Source organism: Monodon monoceros, unplaced genomic scaffold (assembly GCF_005190385.1).
Source record: "Monodon monoceros isolate NGI ecotype Baffin Bay Population unplaced genomic scaffold, NGI_Narwhal_1 Super_Scaffold_20, whole genome shotgun sequence".
In the NCBI taxonomy this organism is placed as follows: domain Eukaryota; kingdom Metazoa; phylum Chordata; class Mammalia; order Artiodactyla; family Monodontidae; genus Monodon; species Monodon monoceros.
This window is the reverse complement of record NW_021703777.1, coordinates 67,480,252-67,500,071: the sequence shown is the minus strand read 5'-3', so window position 1 is coordinate 67,500,071 and position 19,820 is coordinate 67,480,252. Positions and strand designations below refer to the sequence as shown.

Sequence of the window (19,820 nt, the reverse complement as noted above, 5' to 3'; positions counted from 1 at the left end):
CCCATGCTAGTTGTCTATATGAAGACAGTAGATTTTAAAAATTAAAGTTCAAGAAAGAGCTAATGAAGGAGAAAGAATAGAATCCTACAGAATAGCTAAGCAAGAGGAATGTGAAAATTCAGGCTCACAAATAAAAGCCGCAAAAGAGACATTGTGAAAGAATATGATGTATTATTCAGAGTTAGGCAGGGTAAGAATCTCCTGGAAGGTGAGATACTAGAAAATATTAAGAAAAACACACCATGCCATACAATCTGAGTAGAAAATGCCCTCTCCTTAAATTGACCAAAACACATAATAATCTCCTTCTGCCAAAGACATTTTTATGCATAATAACCTCTGATTTTATTTAAATTAAATGAAATAAGTAATACCCGAACTGATGCATCTTGAAACTTCTAAATTATCTGAGGCTGAGAGAAAAGCTGGAGATTTAGCGATGTATATTATGTTGTGGGAAAATTAGCCCCTCAAAATAGCAAAAGGGAAATTGGCAGCTTAGCCAAATAAACCAGAAGGAATGAATAATCTTACTCAGTAGCTTAGGGAAGAGAACTTGCTGGAAAATATAGCTAAACATTGAGGGGATTTGTTTCAAGTGTCTGTATATTTTTGAAGCTGACTGAATTTTTTTCCCCTCTAAAAAGGAGTGCTGGCCCACTCACATTGCTAACACAGAAAAAGATCACCAAATTAATAATAATTCGAAACACCATTAAGAAAAAATTTTCATAACAAAAATTTCACCTGGGGAAACGTACAGTTCCTTCATATATTGCTATCCCTGACAACTGAGCATCTATCTCAGTTATAGGAAGAATGAAACCAATCAGCAGGTGTTTCTTGAGCAACTGCTAGATTCTTAGCAAATTTGTGCCAGGTGTGCTGGAGAAGGAACAGAGTAAATGGAGAATAAAAATTCCAACAATGCGGTAAAAGTTTATGAATTGTATAGCAATTCTAGAGTGATCCTCAAGCTAGCCCATAAAAATCACAAACCAAACTAATGATATTTATAGTAATGAGTTGGCTTATTTCCTTGCTACTCTCCTTTGTCTGCTGACCATCAATAAAATACACCTCACTGCCAGACTGAGTTCTCCTACCAGCTCCTCCCAAAGTTCAGCACATTTTTTACATCTCTTGGTCCCTACAGAATACCTATTCCTCTTGATTATTTACATCAATATACTGTCACCTGACACAGTATAAATTCATTTAGGGCAAAAACTATCTTTTGAAATTCTTTAAAATTTTTCTCACCACCTTGACAACAGAATTCTTTTGAACATATGTTGTAAATAAATATTGTTGATTGAATATATTAATGCATGTCAGATCAGTTATTTCAAGACAAAAATAAAAGAAATTCTTTTTAACATTTTTAGATGTTTAAAATGTCAAAAAATTGGGAAAACTATGGATTGGTCTACAGTCAAAATGACCTCAATCAATTGGTGATTTTTAGCCTTGAGAAAATCCACATATATTTTATGCAAAACTAGAAATTTGGAGAGTGTGGCTAATTTTTTGAGATTTTGGCTTCTATGTAAGCTGAACCACCAGCTAAGGGATAGGGCTTGTTTATGAATGGGGTAGAGTTTTATAGTACGTCTTACACTTTCCACAATGTGAACATTAAGACAACCTCCAGAAAAATGATGAATGGGCTGGGGAGTGAGTGTGTGAGGGTAGGCACAGCAGAGGGTCAGCAGTGTAGGATGAGGTTACAATGGAGGGGTGGCAATTTCTAGGGGCTGTAAACCTAGACTTTGGAGCCAGACCATCTGGGTTTAAATCTTGGTTCAGTTACTTAGGAGGTGTGTGATTGGACAAATCACTTAGGCCACTCTGTGCCTCAATTAGTCATCTATAAAACAGGATGAAAATGGGACAGGATTGCTATGCCAATTATATAAGTGAATATATGTAAAATATTTAAAATACTCTCTGGTGCATACTAAACACAGGATCAGTTGATGCTCTTATTGCTGTTGGAACAGTATGGATTTTTGCTGTGTAAGTGAGCATAAAATAATCTGAATATTTAATTTGACCTGTCTCAGTGAACCCCAAAAGAACCATCCTCACTAGAATCCATTCTTATGAAAGTAAGCATATGTTAAAAGAGTATAAAGCAAGATGGCATTAGTTATAGATAATGGATGAGCTTGTAGTAACAGGTTTTTAAATTAGAAGGGAATTTGGATATAATCTTGCTTAACTTTGTCATCTAACAGAGAAATTCAAACTCAAATATTGGGTTGTGTGATCAAAGCTACACTGGAAAACTGAGAGTAGAGACAAAATCCCTCGATGCCTGCCTGTTTTCTCTAGGTGAGAGACAGCACAGTGCATCTGAAAGTGTCCAAAACACTTCACCAAGGCTCAGTGTTCTCAACCATAAAACTATGTGTATAACAACACAACAACTCAGCTCAGGGTGTATTGTGGAGATTAGAGATAACACATGTAAAGCAACTAGCACCATATATATATATATATATATGGCACATAGAAGACGATAAATAAATAACAATGATGGTGATGACAATGATGGTGACAAGCTACCTCCCCCAATCTATGTACTATGTAAATACGCTTCACAGCTTCTTCCTTTGTCATATTTGTAAACACAGAATACATGAAAATAAATGGACAAGTTTACTATTAATCTATATCTATATCACACACCCACACACTCTTAAACTGTGTTATACTAGGTTTACAAGATGCCTTACTACTTCCTTGAACACTAGCAATATATCAAGCCTTCCTGATGCAGCATTGAAATTATGGCATTTCCCCTTCTGGAGGAGAAAATAGCCATTCAATTATGATGCTAATGTTGGCATTTTTCTTCCCGTGTGATGTTATTACCAACAATTACCAAGATATGCACAATATTGCTTCAATAAGCTACTAAAATTGATCGTTTCTCCTCCCTTTGTCATTTTGAATGACATCCCTTACCTTGTCACTTTTTGCATTTCAAAGGCTGATTTGAAGTCTCAAATTAACTCTCTGATATAATTTATCGTGACCCTCTCTACCTCTCCTTCATAGCATTTTTCACATTTATCATTATTTAACTATTTGAAGTTAATTGTTGAATGTCAACTTCCCCACTACCCTCAGAGTATTCCCAGCCTACTGTCACTTGATAGGTATTCCATAAAAGTAGCCATAAATAAAATAGGTTCCCAGTATGTAATTGGATATATAGATCTGTATTTCAGCACATAGGTCTAAGGTAGCAGTGAATATTTGAGAGTAAGATTATACTGCTATAAGCATGCCTGAAGTATTCTAAAACCAATTTTCAGACCATACTTCTATATACTACATATAGTCACTTGCAAGATTAATAACCTGTCTCCTTCACTAGACTAAGTGCCCAGGTTTTGTCTTCTTTGAATCCTCAGTGCCTTGCATGGTGACTAGTACATAGTAGTTGCTCAGTAAACACCTGTTAAATTAACTACCTGAGATTTGCTCTCTTGCCTTAGCAAAATGACGACTTCTCACGAATCAGCATATGACACATAACAAAACTACCATATGAAAAATATGGTTGGAAGTGAAACATAATTCTGAGATTCTTGACACTTAAATCACCCAGTTTAATAATTGTGCAATTAAACAATTACTCATTGCCTAAAGAGCATTACTAACTACAGAACATTCTGTACTGAAAAAGGTATGGCTTCCGGGAGGTACAATTTATATGGTTCAAAGAACGTCATTAAACTTCTGTCACCAGCACACCGAAATGTCAAGTGAACTGACAATACTTCATCATGTCCTTGTTCAAACTGCCAAGGAAAGAGATTTTAAACAAAGTTAAGAAATGAGAGAAATAAGGATAAATGGAAAAATGAAAGTTTTTTGCATGTTAGCTTAAACTATTTAAAGCACAACATTTCTAAGAGGAGTTTTGAGAATGATTGAAATGAAAATCTGAAACTGACCTAGTTTGTAGAGCCTGTTAGAATGGAATGAAGCTTGTGTATTACCATTTACTGGGATATCACTGTATTTAACACTGGTGTCAAAGGCACTGATACCTGTGTAAGTGAGGTGACTAAAATGACCCAAGGACAACAAACTATGCTTTTCTCATAATGCATAGCTGCACTTGTAGATTTACAGAGGCTTTTTGTTTTGCTTTCTTTTGTTTTTCAAAGTGTCGTCCTCTGTTCCGTGTTGTTGTCCACTAGCAAAGTCCAACCACTGACAAGTGTGTCTCAGAATGAGTAGCTGCTGTTCACAATCCTCACAGTGACCCAGCTCTAGCTCACTACTTAACATCCACCTAATGTTCACATTTACAGAAGAATTTTACGTAAAATACAAATGTTTTTGGAAATTGTTGATAAATATATTGGTTTTTAGAGGCCCCACATTTCCTATTGTTCAATTCCTATAGTTGGCCCATTATAATAAACAACTGTGACTATTAAACACTGTGCTATGGGCTGTATGGGAAGACAGAATGAAGCCATAACCAGTTTTATTAAGAAGCTCACCATCTAGGTAGGTAAATAGAGCAATCACATATGAAACAATTTATGCAAAATACTTCAGGTTATTATAAGTGATAAATTATGTGATGCAAACTTTAAATGTTGAAGATGCTTAAGGAAATAAAGGATAATAATAATCACAGCTACAGTAATCATCACGGAAATGCAAATCAAAACCACAATGAGATATCACCTCACACTTGTCAGATGGCTATCATCAAAAAGACCACAAAGGGCTTTCCTGGTGGCGCAGTGGTTGAGAGTCCGCCTGCCAATGTGGGGGACACGGGTTCGTGCCCCAGTCCGGGAGGATCCCACATGCAGCGGAGCGGCTGGGCCCGTGAGCCATGGCCGCTGGGCCTGCGCGTCTGGAGCCTGTGCTCCGCAACGGGAGAGGCCACAACAGTGAGAGGCCTGCATACCGCAAAAAAAAAAAAAGACCACAAATAACAAATGCTGAAGAGGGTGTGGAGGAAAGGGAACCCTGTACACTGTTGGTGGGAATATAAATTGGTGCAGCCAGTATGGAGGTTCCTCAAAAAACTAAAAACAGTTACCATATGATCCAGCAATTCCGCTCCTGAGTATATTTCCAAAGAAAACAAAAACACTAATTTGAAAAGATACACGCACCCCAACATTCATAGCAGCTCTATTTACAGTTGCCACAATAGGGAAGCAACCTATGTGTCCATCAATAGATGAATGGATTAAAAAGATGTGGCATACATATACAATGAAATACTACTTACCCATAGAAAGAATGTTGCCATTTGCAGCAACACGGATGGATCTGGAGGGTATTATGCTTAGTGAAATAAGTCATACAGAGAAAGACAAAGCTTTATGTTATCACTTATATGTGGAATCTAAAATATAAAAAAAATGAATGAGGGACTTCCCTGGTGGTCCAGTGGTAAAGAATCCACCTTCCAATGCAGGGGACGCGGATTCGATCACTGGTCAGGGAACTAAGATCCCACATGCTACGGGGCAACTAAGCCCATGTGCGCCAAAACTATTGAGCTCACACGCCTCAATAAGAGAGCCAGCATGCCGCAAACTACAGAACCCATGCGCCCTGGAGCGTGTGCGCCACAGCTAGAGAGAAACCCGAGCAGACCGTGCGCCTTAATGAAAAGATCCTGCATGCCTCAACAAAGATCCCATGTGCCACAACTAAGACCCAATGCAGCCAAAAAAAATAAGGAAAATAAATAAATAAAATAAATATTAAAAATAAAAACAAATGAATGAATAGAACAAAATAGAAACAGACTCACAGGTATAGAGAACAAACTAGTGGTTACCAGTAGGGAGAGGGAAGCAGCGAGGGGCAAGATGAGGGTAGGGGATTAAGAGATACAAACTACTATGTATAAAATAAGTAAGCTACAAGGATATATTGTACAAAACAGGGAACATAGCCATTATATTATAATAACTTTAAATGGAGTATAATCTATAAAAATATTCAATCACTTTGTTTGTACAAATGAAGCTAATATAATATAGTAAATCAGCTGTACTTTGATAAAATAATAATCACAGCTATTATTTACTGGGTCCTAAGCACTGTACCATGTACTTTACATGCAGGATGTAATTTAATCTTCATTATCAGTCTTTCTGGCAGATTCTATTATTATTTTGTAGATGTGGATATTTGACACCATATCCTTGGCATCCTTAAGTTCTATCAAAATGATCCTCATCTGGGAAATAGGGCTAGAGTTTGACTTTGAAGAATGGATAGTAAAGAAGGAGATTCTCATGAGTACAGTTGAATTACTGAATCCAAGGTGTATCTTGAATTATTTATATATTCTTTTTTGTATCATCTTTTTCTTAAAGACTCTAAGCAGAGCAAATAGCTCCTTAATTTTACAAATACCCTTGTAAGAATCTATGAACGCTTTAATATTGAGAAGTCTATGAAGAATAGTTCAGTAAAATGGAAATAGACAAAGAAATTAGGTAGATGGGAAAGGAAAGGTGCACAGTGGAGAAATACGCACTTGTAGTTCGAAAAAAGTATGTCATCGTTATCATGGGATAGAAGAAAATGTCCCACTCTGGAAATTTCCACGTGTCTAAATGCGAACTAATTAGCTTCTTCATTAAACGTGCTTCACTGCTCTTCTCTATTCTATTTGGTCTACCATTTCTAGTTGTGTTACCTTGATTACATCACTTAACAACTTCAAGACTTAGAGGGGAGGGTGGGAGGGAGACGCAAGAGGGAGGAGATATGGAGATATATGTATATGTATAGCTGATTCACTTTGTTATAAAGCAGAAACTAACACACCATTGTAAAGCAATTATACTCCAATAAAGATATTAAAGAAAAGACTCAGTTTCTTCATCTATAAAATAGTTATTGTGAGCTTGAAATTAAGTAGCACATGTGAAGCATATCACATAGTACCTGACACAATTTAAAAGTCCAAGTAATTTTAGTCATTATATCATTGGATTTTTTCACAACGTACAACATACATACATTAATGTATACTTTCTGACTGAACAAGGGCTACAGAATATATTTTCAAGTAAGTTTTAAGTATGATTTTATTAAGAAATCTCCATGTTTTATTTTATAGTTATTTATTTTCCAAATCATCCCATTAATCCAAATCACCTGAGTCAGTGAGCAAGCAGGTACTCTAAGAAGTAGTAAGGGTTTGGAAGGATAGAACCACGAGAATAGAGCTCAACTTCAATATTGGAAGGACAGAGTCAAAGGCAGAATTATGGTGATGTTGAGCAGAAGCAAAACAGCTGCTTTGCCTCCTGAGATGCCTAAAGACATACCCAAGCTGCCCATAGCTGCTCTTAGAGTCTTCCAGTTGGCCTATTTCTCCTTCCTTCATGAATATTCCATGAACCATAAGCTTTCCAATTCCCAAGAAATAAAAATGGTCACCATGAACCTCTGCCAGGCCATTAACAGTCCATAGGTCACATATGGTGACAATGAATCAAACCACTAGCGAGCTAACCCAAAGGACTATTGAATTATCAAGTATTGTGTAGACTGAAGGCAATTTCAAATGAGGAGTTTAAACACAGTTTAAACAAAGCAGCATCATTCAAATCAGCAAATAGCCATACACGTTGGAACACATATTAGAATAAGCAAATCTTAGCTGTTTGATTAGAATCTCTACTGAAACTCCAAACTTCGTAAGATTACTAGAATATTTCCTTCCAGTAACATGTTTTAAAATTTTGCTCTTAACACACTGTTTCCCGATCTTGATTTCCTTCTCCCTATTTATCTATATATATATATTTTTTTCTCTCTTTCTCTCTCCCTTCCTCAATTTTAATGTGTTCTCAACCTTCAAAGTTGAACTATTCAATGACAACTGACGCTCCAAAGCCAGCTGTGCTCTGGCAGCAAGATGTACTCTGGAGGATTTGTGGGCCAACCCATTAATCACTGTCCTTAGAACATAGATATTCTTCAGGAAGCTGCTGTGGCAATCTGTTATGATACATATATGGTTACATACCACACAGGACATGAAACATATGATGAATATTTTGATGAGATTTATTATAAACTTCTCAACCCTTAAATACTATGACTCTATGCCCTTCACAAACAAATTTCATCTTCTTAATCTTGATTATGCCATTTGCACCCAGCATGTGGCCCATGCTGCCAAGAGTGGACTTAGCCAACTGGATGTACTCAACCTACCACTCACCAGTGATGCTGTAGTAGTCAAGAGATATGTTTCAAGGAACTATTAGTTCTCGTCCCATCTTTGGAAATTCTGCAGAATGGTCTTTCGCTGATTAAGGGGTACTTTCAAGTATTTATACTATTATAACACTAGCGCAAGGAGCCTCATCACCTTGCAAAAATGAAAAGCGAACTACATCAACTCATTATAAACAGAAAAAAAATTTATATATAAAATATTTCCAAATGCAGACTCTTTAGACTTGAGCAATCCTGGGGTTGGAGGGAGTTAACAGCTACATGGAAGAGTCAGTATATGTTATAATTTCAACACTATTAGAAAATCATAAGTTACAATATGTCATTTTAAAGCTTAAAGATAACCACTGGTTATATAATAATATGGTATATAGCCTCCAAAGTACATGAGAAAAGAAAAAATAGGAAAATTTAGCAATAAAAATATACTACAAAAGTTAATATTAAGAAAGAATAAAAAAATAATAATAAAATCAGATCAAATAGAATTCAAGAGGCATTATATGGAACCTCCCCAAAAAGGTTATTTTATGATTAAATTAATAGAGTGATATGAAAATAGAGCTGTTATAAATCTTTACATGTTGAATATCGAAGCATCAAAACACATAAAACAAAAATAGTTAAAACGCACTAACACAATCTCATAATATTTGTGGGAGAATTTTTCATAACTTTCTTGGTATTTGAAAGATCAAGAAGTGACTTATTAAGAGGGTGAAATAAAAATGTTTTAGGTAAAATTAATTTAATAACTAACAGTCAACTCCTTTAAATTTCCATCAAACATTTATAAGCTTTTAGCATAACTCAGGGCACAATGAAAATATCAACAACATTCAAATCTGTACAAGTAACGTTTCTGAACATAAAGTGATACAACGAAAAATACAATGGAGACAAATAAACAAAATCCCATTTGGAAACTTTAACATTATCTTCCAAGTAATTCTGAGCTTGTAGAGAAAAACAGCAGCATAACTGCAGAATACTTAGCAAATAATTACAATAATATAACGTATCAAAAGTCATGAATTGGCTAACGCTATATGCAAAGCAAATCTCATTGCAATAAAGGAAACTTTATTATTATAAGGAACAGTGAAAATAAATTAATAAGAATTAAACTCAAGAAGCTAAAAAAGAGTAACAACATTAACTTGCAGAAAGATGAAATTAAAATAAATCTTGTCAGTAATTAGAAAAAAAAGTAAAGTAAACAAGTAAATACAAGATAATTTTTTTAAAGGGAGAGTAAATAGAATTCTTCTACCAAGGCCTCAACACAACAAAGCAAAGCAAATGAAACAACAGTAAAAGGCAGAAAGGGCATAAAATTACCTATGGGGAACTGGAAAGGGGATAAAACTGTAGATAATCAGGGGGTTTTTTTTGACTGAAAATAGTATACAAAATTCATTCTAATAATTTTGAAAATCTTGTTGAAACTGATTCCTTTAGAGGAAAATGTAAGCTATCCAAACTTACTTAATGGAAGGACAATAATCTTCCCATCTGCTCACATGCCATTCTTAGAGAACCAGTGTCCAGAGCCCTGTGGGAGGAGAGCTATAAACTGTAGGAGCCTTAACAGTTAATCCTTGCCAGGTTAAATCCCTAACCTAATTGTTCTACTGTCATCTTCTATGGCAGGATTTCCCTGCCTGCCTGGTCTCTGAACTGAATCCCACCCCTATCACAAGGCCCCAGCACTTTCTTCCCACTTTGGTGCTTCAGCACTGTCATAGCACTATCACCATCTAACACACCTAAGTGTTTTACTATATATGTTTTTAAATTGTCTGTCTCCCTACACACTGAAAGATAAGTTATATAGAGTAAGATATTTGTCAGGGGGCTTTGTATACCCTTGCTTTTCAGACCAGAAACAGTGTCTGGCTCATAGTTGGTACTAAATGTATGCTTGTTAAATGAGTGAAGAAAAAGAATGAATGCATGTATGAATAATTAAGGGAATGAGTCATCACCTATAGAGAATAAAGTTGATGATTTACATATATTTTGATTTGGGCACATGTAGACAAAAGGAGCTTTAGACTACCATTTGTGGTAACCGCAATAAGGTTGTGCATGTGACCACTGACATTTTGTTGATTCAAGGAGGAAGCCAAGTAGAGTGAGAAAAAGAGACAGAGAGAGAGCAGAGTATCAGAGGAAGAGGAGGAGAGGGAGGAGGGGATGGCTGTTAGCTTTCTCATTTTCATGAGGATCTTGCTAGTTTTGTACAACTGGCCTCCTTGAGGAAAAAGTCACTTTAATTTTTTTAATCACAGAATCACTTATGTGTCCAATGTAAATTACAGTAGCTCTTATTAGGCTTTCATATCCTTTTAGATATGTCTCTTTAGGACAAGAATTCTCAGTCTTGGATGTGCATAACCTACAATTATGTGTGTTTTTTTTTTTTTTTTTTTTTTGTGGTACGCGGGCCTCTCACTGTTGCGGCCTCTCCCGTTGTAGAGCACAGGCTCCGGACGCGCAGGCTCAGCGGCCATGGCTCACGGGCCCAACCGCTCCGTGGCATGCGTGATCCTCCCGGACCGGGGCACGAACCCATGTCCCCTGCATCGGCAGGCGGACTCTCAACCACTGTGCCACCAGGGAAGCCCGGGTGTTTTTATTTATTGGTTTTGTTTTCTTCTTCCATACAAGGGCACAGCCCCATGGGATCGTTCTCATGTGGAGCTATGTTAAGAACTGCTGCTTTACTTTGTTCAATGAACTCTACTGAGATGCCTTTCCAACCCACTTAAGGGTATCCACAGGTTTCTTTTAAGCGCATACATAAGATTTTGCCCCTCTCTATAAAAATTTTTTAATCCTGAAAAGAACTTTCAAACAACTAGCTGTGTACCTCAAGCTCATCCAGAGCTGTTTAACTTTTTTTTTTTCGGTACGCGGGCCTCTCACTGTTGCGGCCTCTCCCGTTGCGGAGCACAGGCTCCGGACGCGCAGGCCCAGTGGCCATGGCTCACGGGCCCAGCCACTCCGCAGAGCTGTTTAACTTTTAAGCCACTAATCACAATTTTAAAGTATAAATGCATGATTATCCTTTAATATTTTTCTGGATTTTTAAATGACTTACAGATTGTCATTGGGATCTTCAACTTCTTAGCTTTTCCCCGGCAATGCAAGTTTGACCGAGATGCTGAAATCTTAAAGCATATTAAGTCAAATACCTGCAGAGGTGCTTCAGGATGCTTTTCTCTCAGCACTGGAGCAGCTGGAATTTCCTGGGGGGCTTTTGATGTCTTCCTTTTGGCTTTTGCCATTTGAACATTGGTAAAGTAGTTGACAGCAGCAAACTCAATAAGGGCCGAAAACACAAAAGCAAAGCAGACAGCTATGAACCAATCCATGGCAGTCGCATAGGACACTTTGGGCAAAGAATGCCGTGCACTGATGCTCAGTGTGGTCATGGTGAGCACGGTGGTTATTCCTTCAAAGCAAAAGAGCAAAGAGACAAAATACTTTATGGTTACTTCAATGCATAAAGACAAACAAAAAGACCTGGAAATTTGGTGGGGTGAGGGTAACAAAGTTTACAATAACTCAAACCAAACCATCTTTGATGTAAGATTCCAGTCATAGTGGTTCAGTGAAATTAGCACAGGCTTTGGAGTGAGAGACAGAGATGGTTCAAATCCTGGCTCTTCTAATCACTGGCTCAGTGTGAGTTGGATTAAGTTAGGAAAACTCACTGGTTTCATTTGATACCCACTTATTGGGTTTACAATGAAGATTAAAAGTATGTAAGGCACCTAACATATACTGGGTTCATGTTAGTACCTGGGCCAATGTACCTGAGAAACTCAACACACCCCTAACAGAAAGTGTGACTCATTGAAGCACTGACTCTCAACCAGGAGTGGGAAGATGGTAGCAATGAAAATTGAAGCATCAGAATTCCTGGGGTAGGCATGGCCCACTGCTGTTGAGAATCTCTATCAGAAAAAGCACAAGTTATATGTATTTATAGTCTTTACCTGAATATTACTTATTGAATTAAAATAATAAATTTACTAGTTGTAAAATAGCTTAATTTATATAAAACAACATAGGTATACTCCTGAGAAATAGACTTCTAGAATAATTTGGCTTTAAAAATATTGGGCATCTACTGCCCATCAGTTTGTGGTTGGCAGGAAAATATTGGCAACAAGAATAGAGGTACTTCTCACGCATCAATAGGCTTCTGAAGCATATCATCTCCAGAAAAGGCTTCTCCTCAGCCTGGGGAAAAAGTCAGTCCCCATTCTCAATGGAAGAATTCCTCTTGCCACTGAAACTGTAGAGAAATGCATTACGTAGGGATGCTAATATTTGCACAATTGTCCCTTTCTGAATCTTTGCCTCTCTGTGTATCTAATCCATGTTATGCAGTTAAGCTTGGAAATTTACACGGAGATTTACCATATCCATTTAAACTCATTCTATGTAATGCCTAGGAAATCTCTTGAATTGACACACCCAGGTGTTTGGGGATGGTGATGATGACAACAATAACAATGATGAAGGCATAAACTATATCCAGTCCATGCCAATCCATAGCTGAAAGCCAAATAACACATGTTAAACTGAAAAAATAGTGAGTCCCATGCAATAATAAAAGAATAATAATATTCTGATGTAGGGAGAAATAATATTGTCCTCTCAACTCAGCACTTAATTATGTTCTGCCTTGTATTGCTCCCTAATTGTTCCATTTGAGTGAGCTTTGTTTCCGCTACTTGATTGAGCATAGACTTCTTAAGGGCAGAATGTCTAACACTGCTTCAGGATTTACCTTATTTCACGTAGTGCCAAGCACATGATAAATGCACTGTAAATAAAAATACATTTTTCAGCTCTTCATCAATCTATTTTCTTTCTAGTCCCTTCTGAATTGTCAATGTTTAGAACATGAAAAACTAGAGAAACTGTGTAGCTTCTGAGCTATGGATCTTTCAAAAACATTCCATAAACTATACAGAGGAAGAAAGTTGAGAATTTGGTTGTATTCCCTTTAAAAAATTTTTCATGCTATTTTTAGCATTTCATTAGTCAAAAACAGATTTTAAAATGTGTTTTTTCAGTCAAATATATAAATACCTAAATGCCTATGAAAATGCAATCTTGTGAATTTAGTAGACTTTGTTTCGAAAAGAGACCTCAGGACTTTTAGGTCTCTACTTTAAATCTCAGGAAAATGGCACCATTCCCATGCTCATTGTGAGATATGTGAATAAACCCTAAATTAATTCTGAAAAATTTTAGCTACAAAATTTAAAGATATATCAAGGTTTTTCTTCTTATTCATAACAACTTAAGTTTAATGGCCTATTAAGAATTCAAAAATGTTCTACAACTTTATTAAGCATGTTTCCTCTAATAGCATAGAAATTGTGCTGAAAGCACTTGAAAATAAAAAATGAACAGTGCAGTGTAAATAAGAATACTGCTCAGAAATCAGAAAATTTCACAGTGACCATACTGTGATAATCAAAAAGGAAACTGAAACTCAAATATAAGCAACTTAAGATTCTCCATGTTGCTGTGAATATTTTTTTGGTAATAGAATGATTTCTCCTGAGGACCAGAAGTAGTGGTCTTCGTCTTCTCCTGCAGTATGAGAAGAAATTCCATTATTAATGCCAAGTAAGCAGAGTATTAATTCAATTATTGAGCCATGAATCCAAAAATTACTTTCTGAATGTTAATGAGGGTGGATCACCAGGTTTATGAATATGTTAAATAACGTATGGACATCTACACAAAAACATTGGATATGTGGCCGCTTTCCATCTCTCTTTCATTGTCTAGGGTAAACTTGATTCTAAAGTTTGTAGAAAGACCCTTCAGATATTATGGCTCCTATTTTATGACTGTTGGCAAAATTAGGAAAGTAACTGGCATAAACAATTGGCTGAGTGTTTGAAGTTGCCATCCCTTTAGACATTAAAATGTTTCTCTGCCTGGAGTTCAAATTTAAGAAAGCACTAGCACAACAGGAATGGGCTTATTACACCTGTTTTTAGGTGGAACATTTGGTTAAATAAACACCAACACAATAGCAAACAGATGCCAACTTTTCAGATAAGAAGCCATGCTTCCTCTGCATCGAGGAAGATAGTACATCCGTTACCACATCTACCGTGAAAGCACTTTAATAACCATGGAATTTTTTTGACACGTTCAAGTATTGACGCCAGTTCCTGTTTTTAGAGTGCTGAATATGCACCATATTGGTTGGCCCAGAAGCTGGAAGAGGACATGTACGAGTAGGCTAAGACTGTACACAAGAGTGCATTTTTGGCTATAGCCACTCCTAGAGAATGAACTAGTAATGATGTACACATGCCAGCTGGCATTTACTCAGATTTCATGTTTTACTATACTGGAATAATCAGAAAACTTAGAGGCACACAACTTTAGAGATAGAAGCCCTTGCCAGAGAATTCAGCACACTCTACTCCTCATATTTACACTGATTTTTTTTTTTGGTTTTGTTTTTGCATGATCTTGAAAGACACCCCTGATCCAGAAAATTCTCTCCTTGGGTGAAGAGGAAAATGAGAATTTGGAAAGATAAATACTAGACCAGAATTAACTTTTTTACCTGAATCTCAAATGAAAGAGTGCTTACGTGCCCGCAAATACTTAAAACTTAACTTCCTTAAAAAATACCATCGAAGGCATCAATAAACAATTTAATAACTACCATTCTGACACATCTTAGGACTTAGAAGACTTAATTATTGGGCATAATTTCCCTGGTCAATCAAAACCAGTATCTTGGTACATGAGCACAATCAGAAAGAAACCAATGGAAAAAGCTACCCACAAAGTATCCTCAGCACACAGCCATACAATTTCACTCAGCTGCTCTGGAATTCTCCACAAGCCCCCATGTCCCCAGACCCCCTGTAAAGAAAGAAAGGCAGAGTAGAAATGGGAGAGTTCTCAAAGTTAGGCAGAAATTGTCTTGGGTCTATCGCTTAAATATATGACTTTATACAAGTTTCTTAATCTCTTTGAGTCTATATCCTTAGCCATATGAAATTAATAATGCCTACCTTGCTGAGTTATCGTGAAGATTAAATGAGATGACCCCTATCAGTACATGGCAAATCTTATCATCATTATTATTAGTGTTACCGGTATCCTTACCACATGCTACTTAATTTCCTTACAGTATCTTATCTGGATAGGAAATGTTGGGTGGGCAATATAATATATAATCAATGCTATCTCTCCCCATACCACTGGAAATTTCTATTATTTGCGGACAAATGGGACAAAACAATGGCTATGAGTTTATAATGAACCAAGAAAGCATTCAAAGCTTATCAACCAACCACAATAACTAGAAAATATGGAGAACATTCACATTATAGTATCAAGTAGTGATTCTCAAATGAGGGAGATGGCAGCGTGAGCTGTCATAGTAATCAATGACACTAAAAATAGTATTTACTGTGTGGTAGGCATTGTTCCAAGGGCTTTATCCAAATTTACTCATTGAGGGCTTCCCTGGTGGCACAGTGGTTAAGAATCCGCCTGCCAATGCAGGGGACACGGATTCAATCCCTGGTCCGGGAAGATCCCACACGCCATGGAGCAACTAAGCCCGTGTGCCACAACTACTGAGCCTGTGCTCTAGAGCCTGCGAGCCACAGCTACTGAAGTCCGCATGCATTAGAGCCCACACGCCACAACTACTGAGCCCATGCACCGCAACTACTGAAGCCCGGGCGCCTAGAGCTCGTGCTCCACAACAAGAGAAGCCAACACATTGAGAAGCCTGAGCACCACAACGAAGAGTAGCCCCAGCTCACCACAACTAGAGAAAGCCCGTGCGCAGCAACAAAGACCCAACACAGCCAAAAATAAATAAAAATTTTTAAAAAAGCAAAAATCCCAAAATAAACAAAAAAAACAAAAACAAATTAATTAATTGAATCCTCCTAGCAACCCTATGTAGTAGCAACAATGTATCCTGTTGTAACACATGAGGAAACAGGCAGAAATAACTCACTGAAGGTTCACAGCTAATAAGTGGTAGACTTTGGGGTTACAACTTTTGTCTCGCTCCAGAGTCTGCATTTTTGACATGACTACCTCTTAATCAAAGGCATCATTAATGGGTCAATATTATCTGTTCTAGAAATTATTTAGGAACATAGAAAAAAGATGGTATATGTGTAAAAGTAATTTTATTTTTATTTTCAATGATGACAGTTCCTGAAATATTACTATTTTTTGTACGAGGAAAAGTTAAGGGACTTTGATCTGGTTCTCAGCCTCAGCAGATACCTCCTGCCCAGTCAGGCTGCCTCTGGACATGATGTGTAGACCCAAGGTTAATCATTCTCTCACTGCACTCAATGAGAGAATGGACATCAAACATTTAGCTGATTAATCCCTTGTCGGCAACATGGATGGACCTAGAGATTATCATACTCAGTGAAGTAAGCCAGACAGAGAAAGAAAAATATCATTGGATATCAGTTACATGTGGAGTAAGCAATGACACAAATGAACTTATTTACAAAACAGAAACAGACTCACAGATATAGAAAAGAAACTTATGGTTACCAAAGAGGAAAGTGGGGGGAGGAATAAATTAGGAGTTTGGGATTAATATATACACGCTACTATATATAAAATAAAAAACAAGGTCCTACTTATAGCACAAGGAACAATACTCAATATTTTGTAATAACCTCGGAGGGAAAAGAATATGAAAAAGAATATACATATATGTGTATATATATATATGACTGAGTCACTTTGCTGTACACCTGAAACTAACACTGCAAATAAACTGTATTTCATTTTAAAAAAAAAGAATTTAGCAGAGTGTCTGGCATTACATAATAATGCATATTTTCTTTTAAAAACAGTTAATAATCAAGGAAATCAGGTCATAACAAAATAAATCTCCCCTACGCAATAGAGCATATGGTAAAGAGTAACTAATATGTGCTAAGTGCTCCATATACCCTGTAATGAGTACTGCACATAATTCTAAATCTTTACTAGTCTGTGAAGGAGAGATGTGTTATCACAGTTTTATGGATGGAGAAAATAAGTGGCAGATGTGGGTTTTAAAACCTGACCTATTGGAGTCCAAAGCTTAGATGTGTTTTTTCCTCTTTCATTTTCACACCTAGCTAAAATTTACTCAACACTTGCAATGAACCCTCGCAACTCTACAAAGTAGGTAGTACCATAACACCTGTTCACTGCCTTCGTGAGGTCACACCCTACCCTCAGCACTGACCCTCCTCTAAGAGTATCCTTGGTAGGATTCCAAAACCTTCTTGAGTGAACCTAAAGGGGTGGGGGAGGGTGTCCATGGCCAACACCCCACATTCAGGTCCACTGGGAACACTAAGATGCCCTTATATCAGAAGTTCTCTAAATGGATCAGGGGTGGGATGAGAAGTTCCCATTCTCTCCAGTTCCTTCTCACCAGCATCCCTTCAGCTATTGTGTGATGAGGGATATTATACCATGGCTTCTATCTGGCTTTCTACCAAGTAGAAAAAGCAAAGGGAAATTGGCATCTCTTGTGAGGATTATACCTCCATTCCAGAGCAATTCTGATCATTTTCATCCCATAACTGAATGCTTTTGCCACTCACAATCAATAGAAAAAGAATAGAGAGATATGTTAAATTAAATAAATATCATTATAACTAATTTTAATATTTAAAAGCAAGCCTGATAAGCAAAAGGCTTATTTTCAGCTACAAAAATTGAAAACTCAGGTGTTCTGGACCTCATATGGTTAAGAATATGATATATAGGAAGCCACTGTAAAAACAAAAAGAATAAAATGTGTAGTATTCTGAAAAAAAAGATGTAGGTAGAATATAACAATAAGCTAATAAACTAAGCATATAATACTTCCAATTCCATGCATTTAAACCATTTGTCTTTTGTTCCTCTTCATTAAAAGGCAAATTATTCTAAGGTTTTCATATTCATTCATCCATGACTTTTGTTTTATTTTAAGCTCCCAATGCATTTCATTTCAACACATAGATATGATTTTTAATTCAATCACACAGTATTAAGCTAGGAACCCAAGAACATCACCCAAAGTGAAATTATATTCAGATTCACACTTGGTCTTCACCTGCCAGTTCTCAATAAAGGAAATCTGGTGGAGCCCCAAAGGAAGGGATGGACTGCCCATATCCTCTCAAGCTTTATTACTTTGTATTGGCTGATAAAAATGAAACCTTAGGGGCTTCCCTGGTGGTGCAGTGGTTGGGAGTCTGCCTGCCGATGCAGGGGACAAGGGTTCATGCCCCGTTCCGGGAGGATCCCACATGCCGTGGAGCGGCTGGGCCCGTGAGCCATGGCCGCTGAGCCTGAGTGTCCGGAGCCTGCACGTCTGGAGCCTGTGCTCCGCAGCGGGAGAGGCCACAGCAGTGAGAGGCCCGCGTACCGCAAAAAAAAAAAAAAGAAACCTTATGTGAGTCTTTACTTAGCACAGCCAGATATATTACTGTTTAATATTTTGTTAGAGATGATATCTAAAGGTTATTCCCATGATCAAAATGTAAGGTGGACAAAAATACCCAAGAAATGATTATAATTACCGAATACAGTCCTAGCTGGAACTGATTCCTTATTTATCCAGAATGAAACTTGAGAAAGAATTACTGTCATAATACATGGAATGTACGTCTGAATCATAAAATAACCCATCTTCCGTCTGAGGTGAAAGTAAACCGTCATAACGATATATTCACCTGCGAATGAAACATGAGGAAAATACGTTATAGGTTCTGCGGGCAATTATTCAATGGCTTTATAATCATATTTCAGACTAACAAACAGTATTCTAGGCAAAGAAAGTATCGGATTGCGTAGCAACACAAGCACTGAGAAATATGTAGTTCCCAACTAGGGGGGGAATGATACTGCCCATCATTACACAGAAAAACATTTCTGTTGCATGTAGTAATTAAGCAATTTAATAAGTTGGGCTATAACTTTATAAAAATTCTTTGCAGTGCTTTCTATTTTAAAGCGATTGGCCTTCATTTTCAGCATTTTCTAGAGCAGAATTTAGACCTAACCTTTATGGAAAATCACTAGAAAAAAATGAAAATACACATACACATGAAAATATAAAGCTTAATTTTAGAAAGAATTGGAATACAAAGGCATACATTATATATACATATATGCTTAGGGAAAGGTTACCTTACTGTCTTAGTTTTAGGAAAGAGCTTTATTTCTAAATGTGGCATATGTGAAGAAAAATACAAAGAAACACATATAACATACAGCCATATGTAACATCCCTGAGTTCAGGCATGTTTTATTGGCATTTTGACAAAAACCTAAAAAAGCTAATAAGTAAATATACCATAAGATTTCTGGTAGCTCTTGATAATATTTTTAATGTTACATCTGAAAGTAACGTATTGAGAAAGTTACTTAGGAAGCAGTAGCTTTATTCTCAGACTGTGAAGCCCAAGATTCAGAAGCCTCAAATCCTCCCAAAATGTATTTTTAATCTCACTTACAGGCTG

General features: G+C 36.9%; 1 protein-coding gene across 3 annotated transcripts in view; it reads right to left on the bottom strand.

The window, feature by feature from the left end:
* Positions 1–19,820, bottom strand: part of GABRA4 (gamma-aminobutyric acid type A receptor alpha4 subunit) — a 66,610-nt gene that overhangs the window by 25,410 nt on the left and 21,380 nt on the right. For 2 of the 3 annotated variants that reach the window (XM_029235403.1, XM_029235404.1), the window contains exons 7-8: positions 18,879–19,031; positions 11,463–11,722 (exon numbers count right to left, since the gene is read on the bottom strand). In XM_029235403.1, coding sequence (XP_029091236.1) covers positions 11,463–11,722; positions 18,879–19,031 — 413 coding nt within the window. The remainder of the gene's footprint in view (positions 1–11,462; positions 11,723–18,878; positions 19,032–19,820) is intronic. The other variant, XM_029235405.1, reaches the window with a different exon arrangement.